This window comes from Melanerpes formicivorus, unplaced genomic scaffold (genome assembly GCF_026170545.1).
Source record: "Melanerpes formicivorus ecotype bairdi unplaced genomic scaffold, bMelFor1.0.p_v2 SCAF_25, whole genome shotgun sequence".
In the NCBI taxonomy this organism is placed as follows: Eukaryota; Metazoa; Chordata; class Aves; order Piciformes; family Picidae; genus Melanerpes; species Melanerpes formicivorus.
In genome coordinates this window covers 757,884-776,197 of record NW_027142377.1, presented here as the reverse complement: position 1 = coordinate 776,197, position 18,314 = coordinate 757,884, and the positions used below count along the sequence as shown (strand labels likewise).

At 58.5% G+C, this 18,314-nt stretch overlaps 1 protein-coding gene across 1 annotated transcript in view; it reads left to right on the top strand.

Moving 5' to 3' along the window:
• COMMD1 (copper metabolism domain containing 1) overlaps positions 1–4,996 on the top strand; it is a 35,343-nt gene extending 30,347 nt beyond the window's left edge. The window contains exon 3 of the mRNA XM_068153013.1: positions 4,869–4,996. Coding sequence (XP_068009114.1) covers positions 4,869–4,976 — 108 coding nt within the window. The 3' untranslated portion in view covers positions 4,977–4,996. The remainder of the gene's footprint in view (positions 1–4,868) is intronic.
• Positions 4,997–18,314: the final 13,318 nt, after the last annotated feature.

Below are 18,314 nucleotides of genomic sequence, written 5' to 3'. Positions count from 1 at the left end.
TGCAGAGTCATGGAGCAGTGCTGGCTGGAAAGGCTCTCTCAGCATCTCTGTGGTGCTGCAGAGTCATGGAGGAGTGCTGGCTGGAAAGGCTCTCTCAGCATCTCTGTGGTGCTGCAGAACCATGGAGCAGTGCTGGCTGGAAAGGCTCTCTCAGCATCTCTGTGGTGCTGCAGAGTCATGGAGGAGTGCTGGCTGGAAAGGCTCTCTCAGCATCTCTGTGGTGCTGCAGAACCATGGAGCAGTGCTGGCTGGAAAGGCTCTCTCAGCTCACCCAGCCCCACTTCCAGATCACCTTTCATCAGCCTCACCCCTCTGGTACACAGAGCCACTGAGGCCTTTGGGTTGGAAAAGCTCTTTCAGCTTGTCCTGCCCAACCATCACCTACCTCTGCCAAGGCTGGGGCTGAGCCATGGCCCTCAGCACCACAGCTCTGCCTCTCTCAAACACCTCCAGGGATGGGCATTCAACCACCTCCCTGGGCAGCCTCTGCCAGGCTTTGAGAACCCTTTCATGCAAGAAGTTTCTTCTCATCTCCAACCTAAACCTCCCCTGGGGCAACCTGAGGCCATTTCCTCTCCTCCCATCACTTGTTCCTAGGGAGCAGAGCCCAACCCCCACCTGGCTCCTGGCTCCAGCCTCCTCTCAGGGAGCTGTGGAGGAGCAGAAGGTCTCCCCTCAGCCTCAGGTGCAGGAGTGGACACCCATGGCCTGGGACAGTCTTGGCTTTGCCTTCTTTATGAAGCTGAGTGACTCCTGTGTTAGACACCTTTGCAGGGCAGGTTGCTGGGGCTCTGAGCAGTGCTTGAAGGGGCTACAAGAAGGCTGCAGAGGGACTGCTCCCAAAGGCCTGCAGGGACAGGACCAGGGGCAATGGTTTGGAATGAGAGCAGAGCAGATTGAGATTGGATGTGAGGAACAAGTTCTGCACCAGGAGGCTGCTGGAACACTGCAGCAGGTTGCCCAGGGAGGTGGTTGAGGCCCCATCCCTGGAGATACTCAAGGTGAGGCTGGACAGGGCTCTGGGCAACCTGATCTAGTTGGGGATGTCCCTGCTGAGTGCAGGGGTTGGACTGGATGAGCTTGGGAGGTTCCTTTCCAACCCAAATCAGCCTGGGGGCCTGTGTCAAGAGGGAAGTTAAAATCTCATGACTGGGAGTTCCAGGCCTGATGAATTCAGAGAGTCACAGATGGCATTGGGTTGGAGGGGACCCTCCAAGGGCATCTTGTCCAACCTACACTCAGCAGGGACACCTCCAACCAGAGCAGGCTGCCCAGGGCCACAAGTTCACTCTAGGGATGCCAAAGGTGAGGGAAAAGCAGAAGATCCTTCAGGAAGGGAAGGCTGATTTCATACTGCAAGACTGAAAAAGCAGCAGAGAGCAGCCTGAGGAAGCTGGGGGTGAAACATGGCCAGAGAAAGCTCCATGAGCAGCCTTGAGACCATCAACCAAGCAAAGGGTGGTGGAGAAACCAAGCAGGGCTGCCAGCTGAGACAGAAATAGCACAGTGCAGATCAGCACAGGAGGCAGCAGTCACAAGCCAGGCAGGAAGGACACTGAGCCTTCAAGGTCCCCTGCAGGGGACTCCTGGAGGACAGGCAGGCCCTCACTTGGCAGCAGCTCCCCTGGGACACTGACACAGCTGAGCTCAAGGCAGTTATGATGCAGCTTTGCTACTCCCTACCCCCTGCACTCAGCACTGGGGAGGCCACACCTGCAGTGCTGGGCTCAGTTCTGGGCCCTCACTGCAAGAAGGACATTGAGGAGCTGGAGAGGGTGCAGAGAAGGGCAAGGAAGCTGGGGAAGGGTCTGGAGAAGAGGGCTGGGGAGGAGCAGCTGAGGGAGCTGGGGGTGTTTAGTGTGGAGAAGAGGAGGCTGAGGGGAGACCTCATTGCTCTCTACAGCTCCCTGAGAGGAGGCTGGAGCCAGGTGGGAATGGTCTCTGCTCCTTATGAGCAAGTGACAGGAGGAGAGGAAATGGCCTCAAGTTGCCCTAGGGGAGGTTCAGGTTGGAGATTAGAAATCCCCCTCCCCAGCCCTCTTCTCCAGACCCTTCCCCAGCTTCCTTGCCCTTCTCTGGACCCTCTCCAGCCCCTCAATGTCCTTCTTGCACTGAGGGCCCCAGAACTGAGCCCAGCACTGCAGGTGTGGCCTCCCCAGTGCTGAGTGCAGGAGGACAATCCCTGCCCTGCTCCTGCTGTCCACACCACTGCTGATCCAGGCCAGGCTGCTGGTGGCCTCCTTGCCCACCTGGGCACAGTGCTGGCCACACAGTGCAGGGGGAAGCCTCTGCACCTCTGCATCCCTAGATCCCCAGGTTTCATCCCAGCCCCAGGCAGGTTGCTGCCATCCAAGCAGTGACCTTTCCTTTGCCCTGCTCCCTGCTTCTGGCCTTACTCCAGCTGCAGCCACCCTTCAGCTCTGCAGTGTGTGACCTGACAGGCTTGGTGCTGCATTAAAGGTATTAAAACATCTGCCAGTGGGTTAGCTCTGGGTGTGGATTTCATCCTCCCCTGCTTTATGTCACACCAGCATGACAGAGGAGCAGCAGCAGCTTTGTTGTGTGCAGCTGCAGCTCACCTTGGCCTGCATCTTCCCTTGGCATTTGAAGCCTGCTGCAGGATTGGGGGTGCTGGTTGCTGAGCAGCTCCCCAGGAGCCAGCAGTGCCCTCCTGCAGCCCAGCAGGCAGCTGTGTGCTGGGCTGCAGCCAGAGGAGTGTGGGCAGCAGGGCAAGAGAGGGGATTCTGCCCCTGGACTCTGCTCTGCTCAGACCTCACCTCCAATCCTGCCTCCAGTTCTGCTGTCCCCAGCAGAAGGACACAGAGCTGCTGGAGTGAGGCCAGAGGAGGCCACAAAGATGATCCAAGGGCTGGAGCAGCTCTGCTGTGAGCACAGGCTGAGGGAGCTGGGGGTGTTCAGCCTGGAGAGGAGAAGGCTCCAGGGGCACCTCAGAGCTGCCTTGCAATAGCTGAAGGGATCCTGCAGGAAGGCTGCAGAGGGACTTTTGCTGAGGGTGTCTGGAGACAGGCCAAGGGGGAATGGTTTGGAGCTGAGGCAGAGCAGGGTCAGACTGGAGCTGAGGAAGAAGCTCTTCAGTGTGAGGCTGGTGAGACTCTGGCACAGGCTGCCCAGGGAGGCTGTGGCTGCCTCCTGCCTGGGGCTATTGAAGGCCAGGCTGGATGAGGCCTTGAGCAGCTGAGTCTAGCTGAGAGGTGTCCCTGCCCATGGCAGGGGTTGAGTAGATGATCTCTGAGGTCTCTTCCACCCTGAGCCACTCTGGGCTTCTCTGATAATATCTCTGGGCTGAGCCCCAGGCAGTCAGTTTGGCACTGCCAGAGCTGTGGCCCTGTGAGATGCTGCCTCCCATTCCCATCTTCCTGGCCTGACCCAGGTCCTGCTGTCCTTCTCCTCTGCCCTGCCTGGCTTGCAGAATATTCCTGCAGCTAAAAATAACTTCAGCAGCTTGCAGTGGGCCTGTGACTGATGGGATGTGATAGAAGGAGTCCATGCAGCATCTCCTCCTCTCTGCCCCCTGCCTTTGCTCTGTGGCAGCTGGGGAGCCTTGCTGGGAAGCCAGCAGTGTCCACTGTGCAGGAGCTCCCTGTGACCCCTGACCACCACCTGCCCTGCAGAGGAGGCTGTTCAGGTGGACAGCATCCCCTGGTTGTGCCCTGGCCCTGTGGCAGTGCTGGGTTGGTTTGGAGGCATTCCCTGCTGGCTTTACCTACCACCCAGGCACTGAGTGCTGAGTGGTGCCTCCAGTGTCTCTGTGTCCCAGGGGTGGTGGAACACATCCCTGGTGCCTGCCCTGGCTGCAGAAGGATGTGAGACATGGAGGAACTGGAGAGGAGGAGGCTGAGAGGGGATCTGGTCAATGTCTATCAATAGCTGAGGGCTGGGGGTCAGGAAGGAATGAACAGGGACAGGCTCTGCTCACTGTGCCCTGGGATAGGCCAAGGGGCAGTGGATGGAAACTGCAGCACAGGAGGCTCCACCTCAACATGAGGAGGAACTTCTTCCCTGTGAGGGTCCCAGAGCCCTGGAGCAGGCTGCCCAGAGAGGCTGTGGAGTCTCCTTCTCTGGAGCCTTTCCAGCCCTGCCTGGCTGTGCTCCTGTGTGACCTGTGCTGGATTCTATGGTCCTGCTCTGGCAGGGGGCTTGGACTCAATGACCTTTGGAGGTCCCTTCCAGCCCCTGACATCCTGTGAGCCTCTGAACAAACCCCTCCAGGGCCTGCTCCTGACTGTGGCACTTGGTGTTTCCTGGGTGTTGGCTTGGCAGCCAGGGATGGGAAAGTATCCAGGGAGCAACCCAAGAGCATCCCAGGCCATGGGTGTGCAGCTGAGGCTGAGGGGAGACCTCACTGCTCTCTACAGCTCCCTGAGAGGAGCCTGGAGCCAGGTGGGAATGGTCTCTGCTGCCTAGGAACAAGTGACAGAGGGAGAGCAAATGGCCTCAGGTTGCCCCAGGGGAGGTTTAGGTTGGAGATGAGAAGAAACTTCTTGCCTGAAAGGGTTCTCACAGCCTGGCAGAGGCTGCCCAGGGAGGTGGTTGAATGCCCATTCCTGGAGGTGTTTGAGAGAGGCAGAGCTGTGGTGCTGAGGGCCATGGCTCAGCCCCAGCCTTGGCAGAGGTAGGTGATGGTTGGTCTGGATGAGCTGAAAGAGCTTTTCCAACCCAAAGGCCTCAGTGGCTCTGTGTACCAGAGGGGTAAGGCTGATGAAAGGTGATCTGGAAGTGGTGCCAGGAGCAGAAGGAGAGCTGGGGCAGAAGCCAGCAGGGCCCCAGGGGGTGCTGCCCTGCCCCCTTTGCATGCTGCCCAGTCCAGCCTCTCCCTCAGCTCTGGTTGCTGTGGTTTTGTCTTGCAGGGGCCGGAGCTGCTCTGCCTGGAGCTGGACGAGGCCAAGCTGAGCCAGGTGCTGAGGAAGCTCTCAGAGGTGGAGGAGAGCATGGCCTTGTTGACTCAGGCCTCCTGAATAAAGAGATTTGACACCCACACAGCAGCCTGCCCTCCATGCTTGCTCACTGCTCCTCTTTCTGCACACAGAGGGCTGATGAAAGCAGGGACACCCCTGCCTCCCCCCCCTGCCCCCCAAACCCTGACCCCCACCCCCACTCCAGGTGTGGGCTGTGTCCTGGTCTGGGGCTTTCATAGACTGAGAATGGTTTGGGCTGGAAGGGACCTCAGAGATCATCCAGCTCCAACCCCCTGCCATGGGCAGGGACACCTCCCACAGCCCAGCTTGCTCAAGGCCTCATCCAGCCTGGCCCTGAACACCTCCAGGGAGGAGGCAGCCACAGCCTCCCTGGGCAACCTGTGCCAGAGTCTCACCACCCTCCAGGTCTGTTCTGCAGGGCAGCAGTAGAAGGCTTGGTAGGACCAGACCTCTGAGGGTGGTGGAGCACAGGGGGATGGTCACCTCCTGGCCCTGCTGCCCACCCTGCTTCTGCCCCAAGCCAGGATGCCATTGGCTTTCTTGGCCCCCTGGGCACTGCTGGCTCATGCTCAGTGACTGCCAACCAGCACCCCCAGGCCCCTCCCTGAGTGGCAGCTTTTCAACCACACCTCCCCAGGTCTCCCCCAGCACAAGTCCTGGGCTTGCTGAGCAGCAATGAGCAGCAGGCAGAGCAGGGGGGGCTGAGCCTTCCAGCCCCCCAGGCACTGCCTGCTGCACACCCAGGAGAGCAGATGGAGTGAGGCAGCCCAGGGAGCAGGGACAGGAAGCTGCCTCTGGAGCTGGCAGCCTCTGTGCTGCAGGAGACTGAATGGGTGCCAGGGCTGGGGGGTGGCCACCCCTGCTGCCACCTTCAGCCAGCCCTGCCTGCCAGCCTGGGGAGCCAGGGGACAAGGAGGGGAGCAGCTCACAGGCAGTGGGAGCTGCTGGCTTCCCTCAAGGGGCAGCTCTCCTGATCCAGCAAACCTGCTGGCAAGCCTCCAGAGCCACCTCTGACCTGCTGTCCTCAGGCACTGCCCAGCCTGCCAGCCCTCCAACTGCAGCAGGGCAGCCCTGCCACCGAGCTGCAGGGGGCCTGGGAGAGGCCAGAGCTTAGCCAAACCACACTCTTGGTCCTGGTGGTCAGACTGTTGGTTGTGCCCTCAGAGAGGTGAGAGCCTCAGAGGTCAGAGAGGTCAGACCTCAAAGTGGTGAGACACTGGCAGAGGTTGCCCAGGGAGGTGGTGGAAGCCTCCTGCCTGGAGGTTTTTCAGGCCAGGCTGGCTGTGGCTGTGAGCAACCTGCTGTAGTGTGAGGTGTCCCTGCCCATGGCAGGGAGGTTGGAGCTGGATGCTCCTTGAGGTCCCTTCCAGCCCTGACAATTCTGTGATTCTGTAATGCCCTTCCCTGGCACAACTTGAGATTCCTCCTGGAGAACTGCCTGCTGGTCCCTGAAGTGGTGACAGCCCAGCTGGATGTGCCAAGGCTCTCTGCTTTGCTGTGCTCCTGAGCAGGAAGGTGCCCAACAGGTTGGGTTGGAGGCTGCATTGATTCCATCTGGTTCTATTTTAGCTTCCTAAGCAACCTCCTCTCTGAGCTAAAATTATACCCAGGGCTTGTACCAAGATAGAGATGACAACACCAAATGTTCTTCTGCCATAGCTAAACTATTCCTCATGGCTTCTCCTTGTGAATTGATTGCTTGTGGAGGTGCCAGGCTGGACTTGGAAGCAAGCTGTCTCTGCAGAGCAAGGCAAGGGCACCTTTGCCCATCTGCCTGGGCAGCAGAGAAGGCACCACTCAGGCCACCTCGTGTCACTGCACTGGGAATCGACATCTCCTGTCCCCTGACTGTCCCACTGCCACCTCACCTCTCAGAGTCACAGACTGGCAGGGGCTTGGGAGGGACCTCTGGAGCTCATCCAGTCCAACCCCCCTGCCAGAGCAGGAGCACCCAGGGCAGGGCACACGGGAACACAGCCAGGTGGGGTTGGAAAGGCTCCAGAGAAGGAGGCTCCACAGCCTCTCTGGGCAGCCTGCTCCAGGGCTCTGGCACATGGAAAGTGAAAAAGTTTTCCCTAAGTTCATGTGGCACCTCCTGGGTTCCAGTCTGTGTCCATTGCCCCTTGCCCTGTCCCTGGGCACCACTGAGAAGAGTCTGGCTCCAGCCTCCTGCCCCTCACCCCTCAGTTATTGATCAGCATTGCTGAGCTCCCCCTCAGGCTGCTCCTCTCCAGGCTAAGCAGCCCCAGGGCTCTCAGCCTCTCCTCACAAGGTGATGTTCAGAGCCCTCAGCAGCTCAGTGGCTCACTGCTGGACTCTCTCCAGGAGTTCCCTGTCCTTGTGGAACTGGGGAGCCCAGCACTGGGCACAGTGCTCCAGATGAGGCCTCAGCAGGGCAGAGCAGAGGGGGAGCAGAACCTCTCTTGACCTGCTGGCCACACTCTCCTTAATGCCCGCCAGAACACTGCTGGCCTTGCCCAGAAGGGCACATTGCTGCCTCCAGCACATTGCTCCTGAGGCCACCTGCTTATCCCTTGACCTGGAGGAGGAAGTGCAGAGCCCACAGCTGCTGGCTCCAGCTGGTTCTTGTCAGATTGGAGGTGGTGGGCACGGATCCCCCCAGCAGGTAAGTAGCTGCCAGCACAGCTGGGTGGTGCTGCCTGCCTGCCCCTTCTCCCTGAGCTTTCCTCTTGCTTTTCCAGCAAAGGTCATCAGCTGTGGGTTGGGGTTGGGGTTGGGAAGGGGTGGGGTGTGTTTGTCTCTGTTTTCTTCTGTGTTTTAGAGCAGGTTTACCAAAACATAAACCTCCACAAGCCCTGGAGGGTCAGGGCAGGCTGCTGCTCTGCAGGGGCTCGCAGCCTGTCAAACCTACTCCATTGTTTGGTTGGGAGATGGTCAGGGGAGAGGCAAATGTGCTATAAATGGAAGTGAGGAGAGAAACAAAGTGGGAACAGATGTCAGGAAGTGTTACTTCATTCACAGGGTAATAAACACAAGGCCTGGCTCAGCAGGCAGGGACTGGAGGCTTTCCTAGGAGAGGTGCCAAGGGAACTGGGGGCATGGGTTGGTGGGTGGCTGCTTCTGGCTCTTCCTGAGCCTCCTCCCCTCAGTGTCTAATGGAGCTGAGCTCCTTCCTGGGGGAGCTGGGCTGGAAGGGACTTCCAAAGCTCATCCAGTCCAACCCCCCTGCACTCAGCAGGGACATCCTCCACTAGATCAGGTTGCCCAGCGCCCTGTCCAGCCTCACCTTGAATATCTCCAGGGATGGAGCCTCAACCACCTCACCCCAAGCAGTGCTGCAGGCTTGGGGCAGTGGGGCTGGAAAGCTGCTGGCAGAAAGGGAGCTGGGGGTGCTAATGGCCAAGCAGCTGAAGAGGAGCCAGCAGTGTGCCCAGGTGGCCAAGAGAGCCAGTGGCCTCCTGGCTGGGATCAGCAATGCTGTGTCCAGCAGGAGCAGGGAGGGGATTGTCCTCTGGGCCTCAGCTCTGGGCAGGCCACACCTCGAGGGCTGGGTCCAGTATGGGGCAGCTCAATCCAAGAGAGATGTGGAGGGGCTGGAGCCAGGGCAGAGGAGGGCAAGGAAGCTGGGAAGGGCCTGCAGAAGGAATCTGAGGAGGAGCAACTGAAGGAGCTGGGGATGGTTAGTGGGAACCAGAGGAGGCTGAGGGCAGACCTCATGGCTCTCTCCAGCTCCCTGAAAGGACCTTGTGGAGAGGTTGGTGCTGGTCTCTTCTCCCAGGTCATTAGTGACAGAACAAGAGGGAAGAGCCTCAAGCTGCAGCAGGGCAGGGGCAGACTGGAGAGGAGGAAGAATTTTTCCCCATCCAGAGTGGTCAGGCACTGGGCTGAGCTGCCCAGGGAGGTGGTGGAGTCCCCAAGGCTGGAGGTGTTTAAAGGTGGTTTGGCTGTGGTGCTTGGGGCTATGGTTTAGGGGTGAGCCTTGCAGAGCAGGATCAGGGGTTGGGCTTGGTGCTCCTGAGGCTCTCTTCCAACCTGAAGGTTTCTGTGATTCTGTGATTCTCTGAACTGCTGCTCCTGTTCTGGGAATTCCTCCAAGCTGCCACTCAGTTCAGATCTGCTGCTCCTTAAAATATCTGTCATCTTCAATCATGACTTACACAACTGGCAAGCCCTCTGCTTGGCAGGAAGATTCCTCCTAGTGCACTTTCTCTTCTTCTTGCTCCACTGTTCCCAGAGAAAAAGAAATAGTTAAATAAATAAATAAATAGATAGCTGGACAGATAAATAAATGGATAAACAGATAAATAAATCATTGAATCACAGAACTGTCAAGGGGTTGGAAGAGACCTCAAGCAGCATCCAATCCCAACCCCCTGCCATGGGCAGGGACACCTCACACTACAGCAGGTTGCTCACAGCCACAGCCAGCCTGGCCTGAAAAACCTCCAGGCAGGAGGCTTCCACCACCTCCCTGGGCAACCTGTGCCAGTCTCTCACCACCCTCATGGGCAAGAACTTCTTCCTGACATCCAATCTGAATCTCCCCACTTCTAGTTTTGCTCCATTCCCCCCAGTCCTATCCCTCCCTGACACCCTCAAAAGTCCCTCCCCAGCTTTCTTGGAGCCCCCTTCAGACACTGCAAGGCCACAAGAAGGTCTCCTGGGAGCCTTCTCCTCTCCAGACTGAACAACCCCAACTCTCTCAGGCTGTCTCCAGAGCAGAGCAGCTCCAGCCCTCTGCTCACCCTCATGGCCCTTCTCTGGACACCTTCCAGCACCTCCAGATCCTTCCTGGAAGAGAGGCTCCAGAGCTGGACACAGAGCTCCAGGTGGGGTCTCAGCAGAGTGGAGCAGAGGGGGAGAATCCCCTCCCTGGCCCTGCTGGCCACACTTCTCTTGCTGCAGCCCAGGCTCTGCTTGGCTCTCTGGGCTGCAAGTGCTCACTGCTGGCTCCTCTTGAGCGTCTCATAAATCAAGTTGTTTAGCCAGGCCAAGAGTTTCCAGACCCAAAGGTGTTATTGCATAAATCTTTGGGCCATGGAAAGCAGCAGCAGAGGATGAGGCAGAGTGGGAACCTGAGAACTGGTTCAGTTGGAAAAGACTGAAAATGAACAAGTCCAACCATTCTCTAGCTCTGCCGAGGCTGGGGCTGAGCCATGGCCCTCAGCACCACAGCTCTGCCTCTCTCAAACACCTCCAGGGATGGGCATTCAACCACCTCCCTGGGCAGCCTCTGCCAGGCTTTGAGAACCCTTTCAGGCAAGAAGTTTCTTCTCATCTCCAACCTAAACCTCCCCTGGGGCTACTTGAGGCTTTGCAGCACCTGAAGTCGGCCTAAGATAAAGCTGGGGAGGGACTTCTGACAAGGGCTGGGAGTGACAAGATGAGGAACAATGGATTGAAGCTTGAGGATGGGAGATTGAGACTGGAGATTAGATTAGGAACAAAATTCTTGGCAGTGAGGGTGGGGAGACACTGGCACAGGCTGCCCAGGGAGGCTGTGGCTGCCTCCTCCCTGGAGGTGTTCAAGGCCAGGCTGGATGAGGCCTTAGAACCATAGAATCATAGAATTAATAAGGTGGGAAAAGACCTCAAAGATCATCAAGTCCAACCTGTCACCCAACACCTCATGACTGCTAAACCATGGCACCAAGTGCCACGTCCAATCCCCTCCTGAACACCTCCAGGGATGGGGACTCCACCACCTCCCTGGGCAGCACATTCCGAGGGCTAACAGCTCCCTCTGGGAAGAACTTTCTCCTCACCTCCAGCCTAAACCTCCCCTGGCACAGCTTGAGACTGTGTCCTCTTGTTCTGGTGCTGCTTGCCTGGGAGAAGAGCCCAACCCCCACCTGGCTACAACCTCCCTTCAGGTAGTTGCAGGCAGCAAGAAGGTCTCCCCTGAGCCTCCTCTTCTCCAGGCTAAGCAACCCCAGCTCCCTCAGCCTCTCCTCACAGGGCTGTGCTCAAGGCCTCTCCCCAGCCTTGTTGCCCTTCTCTGGACACCTTCAAGTGCCTCAATGTCCTTCTTAAACTGAGGGGCCCAGAACTGGACACAGGACTCAAGGTGTGGCCTTGAGGAATGTGGGCTGGTGAGAGGTGTCCCTGCCCATGGCCGGGGGCTGGAACTGGATTATCTTGAAGGTCCCTTCCAACCAAACCCATTCTGTGTATCTCTGACCCTCTTTCCTTCCTTCCTGTCACTTGTTCCTAGGGAGCAGAGCCCACCCCCCACCTGGCTCCAGCCTCCTCGCAGGGAGCTGTGGAGAGCCAGAACCTCTCCCCTCAGCCTCCTCCTCTTCTTCAGGCTCCCCAGGCTGTTTGGCTGTTTTGGCCCCCTGGTGTTGCTTTCCTCTCCCCCATTGCTGGGGGTTTATTTTCCCCTTCCTCCCTTGCTCTGCCTGGCTGGCAGCTCCTCTGTGTGAGAGTGCAAACAGCAGAGTTAACCTTTGTGCCGTCACCGGGAGGCTTTTAGCCCGAGTCCGTGGCCTCTACATTTCATTCTGCTCTCCTTTGTTTTTTGGTTGATACTTTGAGAGAGATTTGTTTTTTCCCTTTATTTCTTGTCTTTTTTCTCCAATCCTTTCCCCCACCCTTTGTTCTCCACGGATCACAGAGCTGCCTGCCTGCCCTCTTGCTGAGGAGGTTTGCTGCTGCAGCCCTTGCGCTGCCCCTTCTTTGGCTCCCAGCTTTACCTGCTGGCTCACATTGCTCACAGAGACCTTTCCTGCCCTTCCTGGGGGGCTGGGGGGGGTGGGGGATGTGGTGCTGGAAGGATTTCAACAGTTTATTCATTTCTTCCAAATATTTATCCAGAGGAGCTCAGTCAGTGCTGAGCACAGAGAGAGCCTTTTGGGGGAGGCAGTGCCTCGTGGGCAGGAGGTATCTGCTGGGTCCTTGGCAGCAGCCACTGAGGGCTTCTTTCATGTGGCTTTGCAAGCTCCTGAACAAGAGGATGAGTCCTCACCTCGGAGCCAGGCCTGTTAAAATCCACCTCTGAGATGATTCCCCAATCCCAAAGGAGCAGGGCTTAGGGTTAGGAGAACAATTTAGTCCCATGTGGAGCCCAGAACTGTGCTCCTGGGCCTCCTCTTTGCCTTCTTGGGAAGTCAGGGGGGTGGTAGAATCATAGAATTATGAGGGTTGGAAGGGACCTCAAGGCTCATCCAGCTCCAACCCCCCTGCCATGGGCAGGGACACCTCACACTACAGCAGGTTGCTCACAGCCACAGCCAGCCTGGCCTGAAAAACCTCCAGGCAGGAGGCTTCCACCACCTCCCTGGGCAACCTGTGCCAGTCTCTCACCACCCTCATGGGCAACAACTTCTTCCTCACATCCAATCTGAATCTCCCCATAGCTGTCACATTGATGATTTCTCCCTTCAGTGCAGCATTTCTACCCTGAAACTTCACCTGGAACAGGCAGCCCAGGGAGGTGGTTGGATCCTCACCCCTGAAGGTGGGGATTAGATTGGATGTGATGAGAAACCTCTTGGCTTGAAAGGGTTCTCAAAGCCTGGCAGAGGCTGCCCAGGGAGGTGGTTGAATGCCCATCCCTGGAAGTGTTTCATAGAGGCAGAGCTGTGGTGCTGAGGGCCATGGCTCAGCCCCAGCCTTGGCAGAGTTAGGTGATGGTTGGGCTGGATGAGCTGAAAGGGCCTTTCCAACCCCAATGATTCTCTGATTCCCTGATACTAGGACTTGGAGCCTGCATTTCCACCAGCCAGTGGCAGGCCAGGCTGCAAGGCTGGCACTCAGCCCTCAGCCTGCATCATGAGGCAGAACTGGAGAGCACCCAAAGGCCATGGGTCAGCAAACAGCAGCTATGGAAGCTGGCAGCTGGCTTGGGCTCCTGAGGAGTGATTCAGAGGTTCAGAGAGTGGGTTGGGTTGGAAGGGACCTCAAAGACCATCCAGTTCCAACCCCCTGCCATGGGCAGGGACACCTCCCACCAGCCCAGCTGGCTCAAGGCCTCATCCAGCCTGGCCTTCAACACCTCCAGGGAGGAGGCAGCCACAGCCTCCCTGGGCAGCCTGTGCCAGTGTCTCCCCACCCTCACTAGCAAGAATTTCTTCCTCATCTCCAGGCTCAATCTGCCCTCCTCACTCTTCAATCCATTTCCTCTCATCCTGTCACTCCCAGCTCTTGTCAGAAGTCTCTCCCCAGCTCTCCTGGAGCCCTTTCAGGGTACTTGAAGGCTGCTCTGAGGTCTCCCTGGAGCCTTCTCCTCTTCTCCAGGCTGAACAGCCCCAACCCTCCCAGCCTGTCCCCACAGCAGAGGTTCTCCAGCCCTCTGAGCATCTTTGTATGCATTACAGGGCTGGGTGGGGACAAACCAGCACTCCCAGTGCAACACCCCAAAGCCATCCTGCTTCTGAGTGGAGCCTGGGAGGAAGCAGACCCCAGGTGGGTTTGATGGGAGGGAATTTCTGTGCCTCATCTCCTGAGGCTGGTTGGCTGGCTGGCAGCCCAGGCTGAATGCAGCATTGCTGGGGATTTACACTTTGCAGAGCCCTGGAGCAGTGAGTGGCAGCCTTCCATGCAGAGCCTTGGCCTTCACAGCATCTCTGTGCCTTGGCAGGGCAGGAGGAACATCAGCAGAGCCACCTCAGGAGGACATGGCAGGCTTCACCAGAGACTGGAGTCCCTTTGAGCCCAGCAAGGGCTCTGCACCCACTCCCAAAACACAGCAGCCACCCCACCACCCTCCACTAAAGAGCTGCTGGGTTGATGATTCCTCTGGTGAGCCCTGGCTTCCTCTGGTGAGCCCTGGATTGATCCCTCTGGTGAGCCCTGGACCCCTCTGGTGAGCCCTGGATCCTTCTGGTGAGCCCTGGACCCCTCTGGTGAGCCCTGGCTTCCTCTGGTGAGCCCTGGACCCCTCTGGTGAGCCCTGGACCCCTCTGGTGAGCCCTGGATCCCTCTGGTGAGCCCTGGACCCCTCTGGTGAGCCCTGGATCCTTCTGGTGAGCCCTGGCTTCCTCTGGTGAGCCCTGGCTTCCTCTGGTGAGCCCTGGACCCCTCTGGTGAGCCCTGGCTTCCTCTGGTGAGCCCTGGACCCCTCTGGTGAGCCCTGGACCCCTCTGGTGAGCCCTGGATCCCTCTGGTGAGCCCTGGACCCCTCTGGTGAGCCCTGGATCCTTCTGGTGAGCCCTGGACCCCTCTGGTGAGCCCTGGCTTCCTCTGGTGAGCCCTGGACCCCTCTGGTGAGCCCTGGACCCCTCTGGTGAGCCCTGGCTTCCTCTGGTGAGCCCTGGACCCCTCTGGTGAGCCCTGGACCCCTCTGGTGAGCCCTGGCTTCCTCTGGTGAGCCCTGGACCCCTCTGGTGAGCCCTGGACCCCTCTGGTGAGCCCTGGCTTCCTCTGGTGAGCCCTGGACCCCTCTGGCGAGCCCTGGATTCCCCCAGGCATCCCCTCACAATATATTTGCTGCTGCTGCAGGATCTCAGGACAAACCTGCTGAGGTGCATAAAGCTCAGAGAACCACAGAATGGTCTGGGTTGGCAAAGCCCTTGAAGAAAGAACGTTCAACCAGTCCAACCATTCCCTAACTCCACCAAGGCTGGGGCCAAACCATGGCCCTCAGCTCCACAGAATCACAATCACAGAATGTGAGAGGTTGGAAGGGACCTCCAGAAAGCATCCAGCCCAACCCCCCTGCCAGAGCAGCATCACCCAGGGCAGGGCACACAGGAACACAGCCAGGTGGGGATGGAAAGGCTCCAGAGAAGGAGACTCCACAACCTCTCTGGGCAGCCTCTGCCAGGCTTTGAGAACCCTTTCAAGCCAAGGGGTTTCTCCTCATATCCAAACCAATCCCCACCTCCAGGGGTGGGCATCCAACCACCTCCCTGGGCAGCTTCTGGCAGGCTTTGAGAACCCTTTTAGGCAAGAAGCTTCTTCTCATGCCCAACCTAATCCCCTGCTCCAACACCCTGCAAGGCAAAGGCTTGCAGAAGCCCAAGGTTTAAAGAGCTCAGGGAGAAGCAGCAGCTGGGACCCAGAAATACCTTGCAAGCACTCCTTGGGCACATCAGGAGCTGAAGCAAAGCAAAGCAAGTGGAATTTATAAACTTGCATAATTAATTCTTCTTTGCAGGGAGCACAAACATTCCCATGGCCCAGCTCTCTCTCAGGGCTCTTTGACAATTGGGCTCCTTGCTATAAATAATGCTCTGGAAGTTTATACTTTGCAGCTACAGCCTCTGCTGGGCTCCCACAGCCCAAGGATGTTTGCACTCCACTGCATCAGACAGGCCCTGGAGAGAGCCTTTGGCCTTAGCTGCATCTGCAGTGCAGTTTAAAAGGAGAGGCTTGCAAGCAGCGTGGAAGGAAGCAAAGGGGCTCTGGCCAAGGGCCACAACCGCCCCAGGAAGGCTGCAGGCCTGGGGCAGAGGGGCTGGAAAGCGCCCAGCAGGCAAAGCCCTGGGGGTGTTGGTGGGCAGCTGGCTGGAGATGAGCCAGGGGGTGCCCAGGTGGGCAAGGAGGCCACCAGCAGCCTGGCCTGGATCAGCAGTGGTGTGGGCAGCAGGAGCAGGGCAGGGATTGTCCTCCTGCACTCAGCACTGGGGAGGCCACACCTGCAGTGCTGGGCTCAGTTCTGGGCCCTCACTGCAAGAAGCACATTGAGGGGCTGGAGAGGGTCCAGAGAAGGGCAAGGAAGCTGGGGAAGGGTCTGGAGAACAGCAGCTGAGGGAGCTGGGGGTGTTTAGCGTGGAGAAGAGGCTGAGGGGAGACCTCCTTGCTCTCTGCAGCTCCCTGAGAGGAGGCTGGAGCCAGGTGGCGGTTGGGCTCTTCTCACATACACCAAGTGACTGCAGGAGAGGAAATGGCCTCAAGTTGCTCCAGGGGAGGTTCAGGTTGGAGATGAGGAACAATTTCTCTGCTGCAAGAGTGGTCAGGCACTGGCAGAGGCTGCCCAGGGGGGTGGTGGAGTCCCCACCCCTGGAGGTGTTCCAGAAACCTGTGGCCATGGTTTCATGGCCATGGTGGTACTGGGTGGATGGTTGGAGTGGATGACCTTGGGGGCTTTTCCAACCCAAACCCTTCCATGGCTGTGATCCTATGAGCACTGGCACGTCCCCAGTGGGAAGGAAGGAGGGGCAGGAGCTTTGGCATCCAGCAGAGCAGCTGCAGCCTCCTCTGCAGGCTGGGAGCAGGCTTCCTCTGCCTGTGAAGGAAAGAGTGCTCACAGCTGGGCTGTGCCAGGAGGCCACCAGCCAGGCAGAGTGATGGCCAGGAGGAGCATCTCCCAGCCAGCCAACAGCCCTGGAGCTGCACCAGAGCTGCAGTGAGAGCTGTGGGAAAGCTTCCCCACAGTGCCTTCCCCCCAGGGCTCTGCAAAGCACTGCAGGTGCCCTGGCTGCAGGGAGCTGCTGCCATGGGGCAGGCGACCTCTGCACAGGGCCAGGCACCTGGGGAAGTGCCCTGCTGGGCCATGGGGCTGCATCTGCCCCGTGCTGCACGCTGCCTGCTGGAGGTTTACCTCTTTGGAGGGATCACAGCCACCTCAGAGGCATTTCTGCAGCAAGCAGCGTGGAGGGAACTGCTCACTGACCCTAATGGTGCTGCTGGTCAGAGGGCAGAACCACACAGCTGTGGAGGTTGCAAGAGACCTTGGAGATCATCAGGTGCCACAGCTTGCCTAGAGCTCACAATCCCACCACTGAACCACCTCCCTCAGCACCACAGCCACACAGCTCTGAAACCCCTGCAGGGATGGGGACTCCACCACCTCCCTGGGCCAGTGCCTGAGAGCTCTTGCTGGGAGGAGATTGTTCCTAATCTCCAACCTGAACCTACCCTGGGGCAGCCTGAGGCTCTTTCATCTGGTCCTGTCACTGCTGCAGGTAAGAAGAGACCAGCCCCCACCTGGCTCCAGCCTCCTCTCAGGGAGCTGTAGAGAGCAAGGAGGTCTCCCCTCAGCCTCCTCTTCTCCACACTAAACACCCCCAGCTCCCTCAGCTGCTCCTCCCCAGCCCTCTTCTCCAGACCTTTCCCCAGCTTCCTTGCCCTTCTCTGGACCCTCTCTAGCCCTTCAGCATCCTTCTTGGAGTGAGGCCCCCAGAACTCAAGCTGTGGCCCCAGCAGTGCTGAGCAGAGGAGGCCAATCAGGTCCCTGGTGCAGGAGGCACCTTGCCTGCAGCTGCTGTTTGTGCAGCCCCCGGGCGTGAGGCTGGAGCTTCAAAGGAGATGTTGTGGATTATTTCATTTCCCTTGGCCCTGCCTTGTTGTGGTTCTGCAGCTTGCTGCAGGTCCTGCAATAACAAAGATAAAAGCTTCCTCATCTCCTTCTTTGGGAGCCTGCAAAGCTGACAGGCCAGGGGCCACATCCTGCGCCCCGGCTGGCCCCCGCTGCCCGCAGCGAGGTCTGGCTGGTGCTGGCTGCGTGGCCTCCAAGGTGCCTTGCAGGAGGAGAAGAGGTCCCAGGGGAGCTGTGGAGCCTGGGGGAAATCAGGCTGAGCCCCGAGGAGCCAGCAGCAGGCAGACACTGCAGGGCAGCAGCTGCCAGGCTGGGAGCAGAGGGCACCCTGCAAGCTGGGCAGCCGAGGTGCCGGGTGGGGGCCTGCACCCAGCAGCTCTCACAGAGGGCACAGGGAGCAGCAGGGACTAAACCCAGGCCTGGGGGCTGCTGCCCTGCCAGGGCAGGTGGGGAGTTCCAGGGAGGTGGTGGAGTCACCCACCCTGGAGGTGTTCAAGAGGGGACTGGATGTGGCACTTGGTGCCATGGTCTGGTCATGAGGTCTGTGGTGACAGGTTGGACTCGATGATCTTTGAGGTCTCTTCCAACCTTGGTGCTACTGTGAGACTGTGGCTCCCAGGGAGCTGGCATGCTTCCACCTCTGGGCAGGGCTTAAGGAGTGACAGAAGCTAAGAAAGATGAAGATGCTGAGAGGAAAATGGGGTTGGAGACCTGGCTGGGTGAGACTGTGTGGAGCTGGCTGGTCCCCACCTGGGGTTGTGCTGGCAGTGAGGGAGGAAGCCTGGAAGGCAGAGGGAGGCATGAATAAAACCTTCAGTGCCTGGGGGGGCAGTCTGACCGTGCAGGTGACCTGGATTTAGGGGCTGGAGGAAAGTGTCTCCAGGGAGGCCTTCTGGTGGCCTCTCAGGGCTGAGAAGAGGCCTCCAAGAAAGCTGGGGACAGACTTTGTAACATGTCCTGCTGTGACAGGATCAAGGGGGGATGCTTGGGAATCACAAGCACAGCCTCACAGCATCACCCAGGTTGGAAAAGACCTCAGAGATCATCAAGTCCAACCTAGTACCTAACACCTAACACCTCCTGACAAACCATGACTCCAAGTGCCACATCCAAGCCTTTCTTGAACACCAACAGGGATGGGGACTCCACCACCTCCCTGGGCAGCCCCTGCCAGGCTTTCAGAACCCTTTCAGCCAGGAAGTTTCTTATAATGT